Source organism: Rhincodon typus, chromosome 22 (genome assembly GCF_021869965.1).
Source record: "Rhincodon typus isolate 14 chromosome 22, sRhiTyp1.1, whole genome shotgun sequence".
NCBI classification, from domain to species: Eukaryota; Metazoa; Chordata; class Chondrichthyes; order Orectolobiformes; family Rhincodontidae; genus Rhincodon; species Rhincodon typus.
The window spans coordinates 3,070,689-3,083,649 of record NC_063353.1 but is presented as its reverse complement, the minus strand read 5'-3'; the positions used below and the strand labels follow the sequence as shown (position 1 = coordinate 3,083,649).

The 12,961-nt window shown below is 39.2% G+C and overlaps 1 protein-coding gene across 5 annotated transcripts in view; it reads left to right on the top strand.

The window, feature by feature from the left end:
- vezt (vezatin, adherens junctions transmembrane protein) overlaps window positions 1–12,961 on the top strand; it is a 70,463-nt gene that overhangs the window by 32,886 nt on the left and 24,616 nt on the right. For 4 of the 5 annotated variants that reach the window (XM_020527301.2, XM_048610203.1, XM_048610202.1 and 1 more), the window contains exons 3-4: window positions 5,256–5,339; window positions 9,079–9,254. In XM_020527301.2, the coding sequence (XP_020382890.1) occupies window positions 5,256–5,339; window positions 9,079–9,254 (260 nt within the window). Of the gene's footprint in view, window positions 1–1,156; window positions 1,240–5,255; window positions 5,340–9,078; window positions 9,255–12,961 lie in introns of all 5 variants that reach the window. The other variant, XM_048610204.1, reaches the window with a different exon arrangement.

Below are 12,961 nucleotides of genomic sequence, written 5' to 3'. Positions count from 1 at the left end.
GACCTGTTTGTTTCCTCTCCACCTATCCTCTCCTCTATCCCTCTTCTATCCGCCTCCCACTCTCTCCCTATTTATTTCAAAACCCCCTTCCCCTCCCCCTTTTCTGATGAAGGGTCTAGGCCCGAAACGTCAGCCTCTCTGCTCCTATGATGCTGCTTGGCCTGCTGTGTTCATCCAGCCCTGCACCTTGTTGTCACACATGAAGTTTACTTTGGACAAGGAAGATCATTGTGTGGATTTTTGTGGTCTCCTCTATCAGTGGACTACGTAAAGACAATATTTCCATGTGATGTAGACCATATAATTTGACTGATTAGAGTATACATATTACAGAACTTGTGAATTCAGAACAACTATTTACAAAAACTCAATAGTCAATTTAGAAAATGAGAATTATTTATTAAAATGGCATTCTGTGACATGTTTACGCTAATCATACAAATACAAGAGATTTTTTTCTATTTGTGTCATGGAATGTAGGCCATTTCAGAGGGCAGTTAAGAGTCAACCATATTTCTATGGAACTTGGATTACGTGTAGGCTGGATGGCTGAAAATGCAATGATGAACTAGATAACTTTCTGGTTCAGATTTATTAATTGATATAAATTGCATTAGCTGATGTGATACGATTTGAACATCTATCCCTTGGCATTAGTCTGAGCCTACGGCTTACCTGCCAGTGACATTACCACTATGTCACTATATCCCCATCAAATGAATGGGGATATTCCAGTAATAATGAATGACTCAGAAGTAGCTTTATGAATTGACAGAAAAATGTAATCGAGCAAGCTAGAGCTTGATCAGCAAGATTTGTAACTGTCCCAGTATAAGACATATGGTATGCATTCAGCCTGGAAGTTAAAACAGAAATATTGTTTAGTGTTCTTGGTTATGTGCAGTACTTTATTCCCCACACTACTCCCCATCCCTCAACAATTATCAGCAGAATGAAATAATTCAGTGAATTAAAAAAAGGGAGGTAATAAACAACTATAGTTTTTGATAGATTCTAGGTTGAACTTTGTGGTCAAGGACCCAATTATTGCCAGATTCAGATCTCAAGCTGGAGTTAGAGGTAAATCAATGTTTGATTGGTTAAACCAGAAAGATTTAAGCAAGGTACTTACTGGTATCCTACAATTGTTTTATAGATATTTTTGATCGGTCTGTTCAGGTGTGTTATGACACACCTCTGGAGCAGCTGGGACTTGAACCCAGGCTTTTTGGCTCAAAGGTAGGCTGTTATTGTTTGATATGCTTCAGGATATCTGCAGCAACGTTTGATTGATATTGTCAAAGCTACTGGGACTGATACCGGAGACGGTCAGAATTTGACGGGTTTTTAGCAATACTTTGACGAGTGCCACTGAAAGGAATTTTACTGAGTAGTGGGGTGGTTGCCATCAATCTGCTCTAAACACTGGAACAGGTGCTGGGATTGGAGAGAGGGATCGTCAGTTCAGGGGACATTGAGAAGGTAGCTATTTCTTGATCAAGGAGCACTTTAAATATGGTTTAGGAGCTTCTGAGCATTGCTGAAGACCCAGCATCTGTGAGGAAGATCCTAGGATCTATAGTACAAAGTAGAGAGTTAAGGAATTTAATTGAATGGGCCCCTTTCCAAACATACAGTCCTCTCCTCTGATTTTCTGCTATTTGCTGCACCCATCAAACAATGGGAAATATTGAAATAAATAATTCATGCAGTACAACTCTAGTATATGTCCTTAAATGACTAGTGCTTCACTTGTGCCATGAAGGAACTAAGATCAACACACGAGGTAAGAGCCAATATCAAGCTAAAGGAAAAGACCAGGAAGAGATTTTAAATGCAAAAAAGATGTTAACAAAAGAGGAATGAAGTACAAACAGAATAGAACATATTTGCAAGGGTTTTTAAAAATAATAGCAAGAAATTTGGTAAATATATGGAAGAAAGCGAGAAAGATCTGAAGAAGTGAGACTACAGTGGACAATGAGGAAATGACAGATTTGCACAAGAGGTGCAAGTAGAGCATAAAATGCCAGTGGAATGAGAAATTCAAAAATAAGTCGAAGATGGGGAGATCTCTGGATTTAATGTGAATAAAAAAATTATAGTAAAACTAATGTGGCTTGCAATAGATGAATCTCTAGAATCTGTTGATCTCCTTCACAGAATCTTTAAAAAATAGGTGATGATGGTACAGTTGTGTCCATCATAATCTTCCAAAGAGCTTCAAATTTAGAAATTGACCTTGAATTGGAAATTTGAAAACGTAATTCCATTGCTTAAGAAATGAGAGACTGAAAACACAGATGATTATAGACCACGCAGTTTAACATCAGTTGTAGAGAAATTACTTGAGTCTGTTAATGGTGACAGAGTAACTGAAGACTTGGATTAGACAAAGCTGAATCAACGCTGAATCAATTACTGAGGGGTAAATCATTTCCGATTGTTGCAGTCAATGGTTAGAGAAGGTCCCTAATACAGTGGGTAAGGAATTAGCTATCAATGTTGCCTGAATACATTTTCAGAAGGCATTTGACAAGGTTCCACAGAAGAAATTAAAGCAAAAAATGAAAGTGAATTAGAAGTATCCTTGTGACCACAAACTTTAGGTTTAGGTTTTATTGTCACGTGTACTCTAGTACAGTGGTACAGGAGTTATAGTGAAAAGTGTACAATGTCACTATTCCCGGTGCCATCTTAGGTACAAAGGGTTCCTAGGTACAAAAATAGATACATAAAGAAATAAGTTTTACAAAATCATCAGTACAGTTCTTCTTAGTATAAAGTAAAAAAAATAAAGAAATAAAGTTAGACATTGGTTGCAATGTTAAAGAAAAAGCTTGGATTAACTAAGAATGAGCCATATATTCAACACTTCCAATCACATTAAGTTAGATGGCACAAAAAGTGTCTGTATAGGAACAAAATGTTAAAGTAGTATGGCTGATGGTGAGGCCTGAGTGTCTGTGAAGAATGAGACAGCGGTGTTGATGGAGGGTGCAGTGGCAAAAGGAAAACTCATGGGTTAGGGGTGCGTGGGGCTGATCTTGTGGAGTGCAGAGAAGCTTGTGCACAGATGTGGAGAGATGACCCTTCAGGGAGGTGCCTTAGTCTCCGCAATGCAACCTCTTCACTCCCAATGCCCCAATCTGATGACCTGTCCCTATCACCCATGACCTTCTCTCAGCCTCAAAATTGAGGTTATGCTGAGGAGTAAGCCTTACTTCCTACTGAGCCTGAACTTAACAACATCCTCCAAAAACACGTTAGATTTTGCATCCCTACAGATGATGCGCCCCTACAGATGATGCGCAGCTCTACCTTACCAGCATTGGATGAGCAAAACTTCCTCCAATTAAATATTGTGAAGACCAAAATGACTAACTTGGGTCACTACTAAAAACGCTGTTCTCTAGCTGCCAACTCCATCCCTCCCCTTGGTACCTCTATTAGGCTGAACTGAATGGTTCATAACCTTGGCATCATTCTGACCCCAAGATAAGCTTCGCGCCGCACTTAGATGCCATTACTAAGAATGCACATCTTCATTTCTATTATGTCACCTGACTGCACCCCCTGCCTCAGCTTATTTACTGCTGAAGCCCTCATTCATTCCTTTGTCACCTCAGTTCTAACAGAACTTGGTTGATCTCCCATATTCAGTGGGGAACACATTCATATCTGAATCAGTGAGTTGGGGATTCATTCCCGTTCCTGAGATTTGAGCATATGGTAGGACCCTCAGAAGTACAAAGGATCAGAAGGATCTTGGTGTGCATGTCCATGGATCCTTGATGGCAGCAGGACAGGTAGATAAGGTGATTAAGAAAGCATATGCAGTATTTATTTTTATTAGTCAAAGCACAACACAAGAGAAGGAAGTTATGCTGGAACTGTTCATAATGTTAGTTATGGCATATCTGAAGTATTGTGTGAAGTCCGAATCACCACACTCTTGGAAGAATATGATTGTACTCGAGATGGTGCAGATGAGATTCACCAGATTGTTCCCTGTGTTGGAATAATTCCACCATGAAGAGAAGTTTAATAGTCTGGGATTGTTTTACTTAGACAGAGAAAGCTGACTGGGAGGTGATCTGTTTGAGGCATACAAAGTTCAGACAGGCATAGATGGAATGGATGGTTAGAAACAACCTGGGGAAAAGGTGTGAGAGAGGAATGAGAAGAGAGAGAGAAATCTGTATCAATGGATGCCTCTGATTGGCACCAGGGACCTGGAAAGCTAAAACCCCTTCCTGACTCCCTTCACTGGCTAGTAGTCTGCAGAGACTAACTGGTTGGACCATACTTTGGATGCAGGCCTCTCCTGCCATCCATGAAATCTGAGTGACAATGGGATGAAACCCTTCTATAAACTCAGGGTCATCTAAAAACTTTCAGCTGAAACCAGGCTGGGACCCCCAGTGTTTTGGATATCATGTACCTTGATCTGTGGACAGGTCTTTAAATTAACTGAAGCAGGGGAGGCTGAGAGGGTTATGGGTGAAGGGAGATTTAGAAATTCAAAGTGGAAATTGGAGGCACTGGAACAATGTTGCAACATAAGTAAATACAAGCAGAGTGGGATGGAAGGGAACCGAGTGTTAACGTAAATTGTGCATAGCGAACAAGGTCAATGTAGGGAATAGTAAAACCAATGTAAACTGTAAGATTGTACTTTAAACACGGGATGTTGTATTGCATTAGGTGGCGCTGAATTAAATTTGCAATGTATGGCTCCTGTGAAGTTCTTAGTGGGATTTTGTTATACCAAGGTACAATATAAATGCAAGTTGTTGGTGAAAGACAGACATAAAGATTGATAAAGACATATGAATCACACACTTGAGTTGAAAACTATGCTCACCTCTCCTAAAAATTACAGATATCTCCGGACAACTTTATAAATCAATTCAAAGGAGGTTAGAGAAAAATGGAATAGGGTTAAGGAAAATTTTAATATTCAGCAAATATTTTGCAACCCCAGAAACAGAGGCAACTTGACATAATGATGAGGGAAGGGTTATTGTACAGGATTAATCAAGATAGGATGCATTAAAAGTGAGTGAGAGTAAAACGGCAAAGAAAAGTTTCTTGTAAAAAATCTGCCTTGTAAGTTGCAGTTTAATGAACAGAGATTAACTTCATTAGTGCAGCTCATTTAAGCATTTGTTAGATTTTTCTTGCCTTATTTATATGTTATCTGTCTGGAATTCTGATCAATACCTTAAATGCCGTTTTCTATCATAATGCAGGAAAACCTTTTGCTAAAGTGTATTAATGTTCTTCAAAAATGGAATCCATTCACTGGAATGAAAAGAATAGATTTGGAATCACTGGTAAGTTTCCACATTACAAACTTGCAACTTCATCGCAAGCTTTTCCATCCTGAAATGTAATTTTTTTCCTTTCTTTTTACTTTATATATACCCAGAGATGCTTCTATGCACCATTGAACATTTTTTCCCCACCACCAAACCCCCTGTTTCTGAATTGAACACCAATTTACATAAAAATACCACTGGGGCAACTGCAGTGACAACAGAATTGAGGGAAAGGTAGGGAGAGAGGGAGGGGACCACCAAGCTATTTGTCAGAAAATTACCTTTGATGCATTCAAGAACTTTTTAAACTCAAAGCCACAAAGGGGTTTGAGCTTGCTAGCTATAAAACCAAGCAGTTCAATGAATTGTACTTGACCTGATCTTGCCAAAGTGTTTCTCAGTCCACCAGCGAAAAGATTGGAGAAGTGCTTGTGAGGACTGCATATAGTTTGTGCCTGAAGGAATATCGCTGTTATATCCCAAACCACGTTTGATATAGGGCAAGTCTGTGATGAATGTTAGATGCCTTAAAACTGAGAAGCTTAATTAAATTGATTTAATTATTTACAAGCAACCTTTTTGTGTGAACTAGACATAATGTACAGATATTGTAAAAGCAAAACATCATGCGTTCTAGAAATCTGAAATAAAAACAGAAAAGACTGAAGAAAATCAGCAAGTATGGCAGCATCTATGGAGAGACAAAGTCCAATATGACTCTTCTAGGAACTGAAGAGAAAGGTGTAAAAGTGATGGGTTTTATACTGTAGAGAAAAGCTGGGTAGGGGGCAAGTGAAACAGAAGGATCAGGGAAAGGTTAGAGGACAAGAGAGATTTGAGATCACAGGTACCAGAGAACAAAAATTAAAGGGAATATTAATTGTTCCAGGGAACAGAGACGGGTCTAGGTAGGTGTCCATAGCAGAATATCGGTTGGCTCTTAATAAAAGCAAAACACTGGGCAGGGGAAGGGAGTTGGGCAAGGGAAACACAATGGAGGACAGAGTTCATGGTCTGAGTTTGTTGAACTTGCTATTGAATCCAGAGGCTATAAAGCACCTTAAGAATGAATTTTGCGTCTCCCTTCATTGCAAACTGTTAACTTTAGAAAACCTCTATGGGACTTGTTACTTGTCTTGAGAGTACAAATCAGCTCTCTCAGCTCATCTGCTACATATTGGTAAGTAAACAAATATTTTAAATTAATATTTTGGTTCCCCCTCATCCTACCAGATGCATTTGATTGGTTTGCTTATTGAAGTTCTGTTCAAAATATTTCATTTTAAGGCACTGATTAAAATTTTACACCTTCATAGTTAAAGGCAACTGGAGTTCTCACTGAGTCGATTCCATAGTAAAATAAACTGCTGCATTCAAAAACCATTCTGGCCTAGCTTGTGAAGCTGATAAAACAGGTAGTTGACCTGGTTTTATGCACTACTTCATTTCATTTTACATTGAATTTTACAGAAAGTAAAATTGAATTGTGAGTGCGAAAGGCAGATGGTCAGATTACTGTCCATTTCCCACCAAGTAGAGTAGGTTAATCACCCCTCTCATCTCTGACTGCCTCTTGAAATAATTAGACTTATAACAGGTCTCTTAATTTCAGTCCTATATGTGGTGTCTACTGAGAATTATGTTCTTGGAATCAAACAGGGTGGTAGTCTGTGTAGTTGAGAGCTCCTTGAGAGGTAAGATTCTTGGTAGTGTGGATGCGCAGAAAGATCTCGGTGTCCATGTGCATAGATCACTGAAAGTTGCCACCCAGGTTGATAGCGTTGTTAAGAAGGCGTACAGTATGTTAGGTTTTATTGGTAGAGGGATTGAGTTTCGGAGCCATGAGGTCATGTTGCAGCTGTACAAAACTCTGGTGCGGCCGCACTTGGAGTATTGCGTACAGTTCTGGTCACCGCATTATAGGAAGGATGTGGAAGCATTGGAAAGGGTGCAGAGGAGATTTACCAGGATGTTGCCTGGTATGGAGGGAAGGTCTTATGAGGAAAGGCTGAGGGTCTTGAGGCTGTTTTCGTTAGAGAGAAGAAGGTTAAGAGGTGACTTGATAGAGACATACAAGATGATCAGAGGATTAGATAGGGTGGACAGTGGGAGCCTTTTTCCTCGGATGGTGATGGCTAGCACGAGGGGACATAGTTTTAAATTGAGGGGTGATAGATATAGGACAGATGTCAGAGGTAGGTTCTTTACTCAGAGTAGTAAGGGCGTGGAATGTCTTGCCTGCAAAAATAGTTGACTCGCCAACTTTAAGGGCATTTAAATGGTCATTGGATAAACATATGGATGATAATGGAATAGTTTAGGTTAGATGGGCTTCAGATTGGTTTCACAGGTCGGCACAACATGGAGGGCCGAAGGGCCTGTACTGCGCTGTAATGTTCTATGTTCTATGTCCTGGTTAATCCCTGAACAGGCAAGTAATCAGAGCCTTGCCCTTCCACTTCCGGTGAACACTCACTTCATAACAACACTGATGGCAGTCAGCCAGCTAGTTTTGTGGGAAGGAAACCTGGATTAATGAAGGAAAAGCAGCTTATCTTAAGCCTGGAGCTGATCAAAATTGGAAGTCTGAACCTGAACAGTTTGAGTGAGTTTGTTAGCTATAAAGCAGAGGAGTTCGGCAAATTTAGTTGTCTAATCTCACAAAGGTGCTTCTCAGATGACCGTTGAAAAGATTGAAGAAGCACTTTCTTGTAAGACTGTCCAGTTTCAATCTCAAGGAGCATCTTGTGTCACACCTCTGCATTATGCAATTCTGTCCTTGATTATTCAATAGTTCAGACACACACCTGAATAGATGCTTACTAAATGAGCAGCACAACTGCATCCCAAGAGAATCTCTGAATATAAACATCCAATTCATTATTATTTTTAATTCTGAAACGTTGGAAGCCTCAAGAAGATTAGCATTTATTTTGATAGATACCTTGGGTCAAATGCGTTTTCTACTTGGGTGTCTAATTAAACTGCTGCTTCTACAGCATGTTCTAGGACTTTGTTTCTAGGTACCAAATCAGCTTTCTTTTGTATGCTAACAACTCTGCTCGGCCCCTCTCTGGTACAACCAAATTATTACTAATGTTCTGTTATCATCTTGGATTATGATAAATCATAGATAATGTAGAACTTATTCCAACTCAACATTGCCAAGACCAAACTGATTATTTGGTTCTTGCCAGAAGCTTCATGCTGTAGACACTCACTTTGAAACTGATATTGTGTAATGTCTTAAGACCTACTTGATTTTGAACTGAATTTCAAAAGCTGAACTTTATCCAACACCAACTGTGTTAAAGGCATTATATAGATGTAGTGTGTGGTAATGTCAGGAGTCATGGTGCGCAAGACAGTGGATAATTTTCAGTGTGTACCCAGTATATATAGCCTTGAAATTTAAATTACATTTTAAAAGTCTTCTAGTTCTACTCCTTGTTTATGATCTTATTTGAACCCTTAAAGACTTCTTTATACTCATGAGATGTACTTCATCTTCTATGCATTTCGCTTCCAGAAATTAGTGAGCCTGCTACTAAGATGCCGTTATTTTGTAGTGTTACTTCCATACAAATGACTAATGACAACAAATTTTTGTTTACTGAATAAAAATCTGAAATATCTATTTAAAATAGACATTGATTGTCTCAAAACTACCTGCTTTACACTGTTTCTACGTGTTTCACATCCAGTATGTAATTTACAAAAATAGTCCCCCATTATTTCCTCACCTCTTAACAAGGATATGGGATTTCGACTGCGCTCTCTGAGCACCATCCTAAAACAGGAAGTGCTTCTGCAGGAGGATGTGGAGCTGGTTGACCTACTTGACCCCAGCATCCTGCAATCAACACAAGCCCAACAGCCCAAAAATGGCTACCTGCCATCCAAGTGGTTGTGGAGATGTCCTAATATTTGGTATGTTTCCTATAATACTTTTCTTACACTTTCTAACAGTCTTTTGTTTCAAATAAAACAATTTTAGTATTAGCTATCTGTAGAAGAACAGCTTTCTCAAGGACAAACAATGTGTCCTTTCTGAGGCAGACCCTAATTTGAATATCACACATTCAGCCACTTAGAGTATTTGAGTTCGTTTCCAGCTGCTTTCCTTCTGGTTTTTACCTTGTGATGGACTGTTTCCAAAGCTGTGTTACAGAAAATCTACATAACAGAAACAGACCATTTGGAATAACTGCCCTCAGTTGGTGTTTGTTACTGCATATGGCTATAGGACCCTAAATCCTTAAGCTGCTAGTCATTCTGTTCAGAAGTGAGCCCCTACTGGATTTGGAGGCTATTGCCATCTCAGTTTCATGGAGACATGCTGAATTGGGTCTCTGCTTCCAAGCATCTCTGGTGCTGTAGGCTATAGAAAGATTCATAGGTGTCCCAGCTTGGCTCCATTTGTGGGAGGTGTCACATTTGATCCATCTGGGAGCTACATCATATAGGTTCATTTGCTCAGGTCTTTCTCAGGTTTACTCTTTTATTGCGAGAATGCTTTATTGAGATGGTCGTCATCTTGAATTCCCTTCCAGTTTTAGATATTTGTTTTCTCATTAATTGTGTTAGTAAGGCATACCTGTCAAAGAGAAAAACTATATCATTTTAGTCAGTAGCTGAAAAGCTTAGATTGAGAATAAATCTTAAATCCCAGCAGATTTTCTCAAAACTCCATATGCTGTGAAACTGCATCACCACTTAGATTGTGAGGTGTGGGTGACTTAATTGGCCTGCCAATTCTTTAAGTCAAATATTAACCTGACGTGATATCAACTGTTTCAGTGATTCATGTGAAAGATTCTGTAGCACTGTTTATTGAAGTTGGTTCATTCACCTTGCATTTTATCCTGCTCAGCTCTACCCATATCCCCTCTCCAAGCCTGCAATGATTCAGGGTTTATCTTTCAGTTTACTAAACTTCTGCAAATCGGTTTCCCATCTTAATGCCCAGACAGGCATCCCTGCAGCCATCCCTAGGACCCATTGATGATCACCGCTAGGTACCGTGGCACCCTACCTCCTGCAACTCTGTTTGGTGTATGTTTCCCTTCCACCCTGTTCTGAACAGTCTCTCCCAGTTCAGCTCTAAATGGTATTCCACTGCCACAGACTTGGAAGAAAGTGCTGTTTCAGACTTAAGGTCTACCATTTTGAGTTTCTATTTATACTATTTATTTCCTGGCCCTTTTTCTGTCCTTCTGATTGCATCGACTCTTGTGGAATAAAATTCCATTAATCAGCATCTCTCTAAGCTTCAACCTAAAGGCCATTCTTTATCTTCAATGGTAACATTTGAGAGAATGTACAACCTTGGAAAATACAGCAACTGAACCTGTCCCTGCTCTTACCCCAATTCCTGATATGTGCAGTTTCCAGTCAGTAGCTGTCAGAACTAGTAAACTAGGCTGAATTTATAGAATAGAATAGAATATCTTTTATTGTCACTTCTACTCCAGTACAGAAGGACAGGAGTGCAGTGAAAAGTTTTTACAATGGCTGCCTTTTAATAGTGCCATCTTAGGTACAAATACCTAGGTACAAATCTTAGAGTAAAAAAAAATGTCGTTGTACAAAAGAGGATTAAAAGGTAAGGATTTACATTACAGTTCGGTAAGAGTACCAAACAGCAGCAGCTCAGCACGTGGTCTAACAACTATCTAAGGCTAACAACTATCCTGCATCACACCAGCCTCCAGTCCGCTCCTCACTGGCAGCAACATAAGTTGCACTTTACCGGGATTCGCCTCCCTTTGTTAATATTTAAGGACAATTGTAGCCCTATACAGGATCAGCAAATTCGCTGTAGGACAGGATTGAACTTTGGATCTTCTGGCCTGCATGGCTTCATACTAGACCATGAGGTAAGTCAATTCCCCCTGTACTGCACAGAATCTACATGATAGAAATAGACCATTAAGCCCAATGGCCTTCTGCTGATGTTTATTACTACATGTGAGTTTCCTCCAATTACCTTATCCTGACCCTGTGTCTCCTCTATTCTCAGACCCTCATGACTGCAACAAAACTTCCAATAAATGCACCAATGTCTCCCTCTTCAACAACTACATATGGCAGTGAACTCCACATTGCCACTCGTCTCTGCAAAGAGTGTCCACTTAAAATTCTTTATTTAATCTCTATTTATTCTGTATCAATCCTTTTGTTCTGAAGTGCAAACTTTATTAGTCTGTGTGCCCTTCTTTTTCTAAATATTTTCTATTGACCAGAATACATACTGTTGCATGTACAAAATGGGGTGTTTAAGATGTGTGGCAAAAATCTTGAAAATAGACAATAGTAAATTTGTAAACTTAATTTTGTCAAAACAGTAACTTGCTCCAGAGGTTTTGACTCCAATGAGTGAATATTTTAAAATACATTATTAGTAAAGAATAAGCTGAGCAGCTTCAATTAATAGTACACCTCATGTCAAATGTCATGTCTATGTGCAAAGCATCAACTCATGAGATTATACAGTTTGCTGGTAGGTGCATGAGAAGAAGCTGATGATCAATTACTAAACCTCTTCCTTGCGATATATCAATCTCTTGCATGTCATTCCTTGCTGGAATTATAGAACAAAAGAATTTAAGCACAAATAAGGGCAGTTTATCCATGCTGGTGCTAGCTCCATAAGAGCCATTTACCATAACACCAAGTCCACCACTCTTTCACTGTAGCTTTTCTTTCTCAAGTACTTAATTCCCTCCTAAATAGATTCTGTAGTCACTTGTGTAAAGATATGCTTATGTTCTAATGCCTGGAAAACGTTGATCTAATCTTTCCATTGGATGCTGTTAAAACAATTTGATCCTTGATACAAGTTCAGTAGCCACTGGCTATAAATAACTTTGTCATTTTGAAAAGCTTAAACATTTCTACTAGACATCCCTTAACTTTCTGTATCCCAGTGTATTCAGTCTTTTCTGTTCCTCTCGTTCCAGGCATCAGCTTGAGGAACCTAGGGTGTGCTTCTTCTCTCATGTCTGCAATAAACAGGGTCTCCAGCACATTGAAAACCTTGTTGTTTTTGAATGTAGTGACCCAATATATAAAACTTAACAACTTTCTTCCCATTGCTTTTGCATTTTCAGGTGTAATTCTTTAAAAATCCCAATCCCAATCTCTTTCTTCCTTAAATCCACTGAGCATCATTTGGATATTTGTGGACTCAGCTGAGTATGACAATGTATAGCTGAACCATTCAGACTAAGTATGTTTGCTGGATTCAAATCTGATCTGTAGTGATTTATCTGATTCAAATCAGAGATATTGCAATTGTTCTTGGTGTGCTGAGTGGTATAGGCAGGGTTGCTGTTCTCCCAGTCACTTTACTTGTGTATGAATGTTGGGTGAAGACAAGATTGTTTTTGCCATGCTGCATCTGAGCTTGTGAATGACTTATCCAGTTAAAATCCAGGTCATTGAGCATTCAGTGAGCTCCTAGAGTCTTCTCAATTTGCCTTATCAAAATACAACACCTCACATTTACCTAAATTAAACTCTATTTGCCTCTCCTGAGCCCATCAACCCATCTGATGTCCCTTGATAACTTTCTTCAATGTCCACTACACCATCAATTTTGGTGTCATTTGCATTCCTTCTATGCTCACATCCAA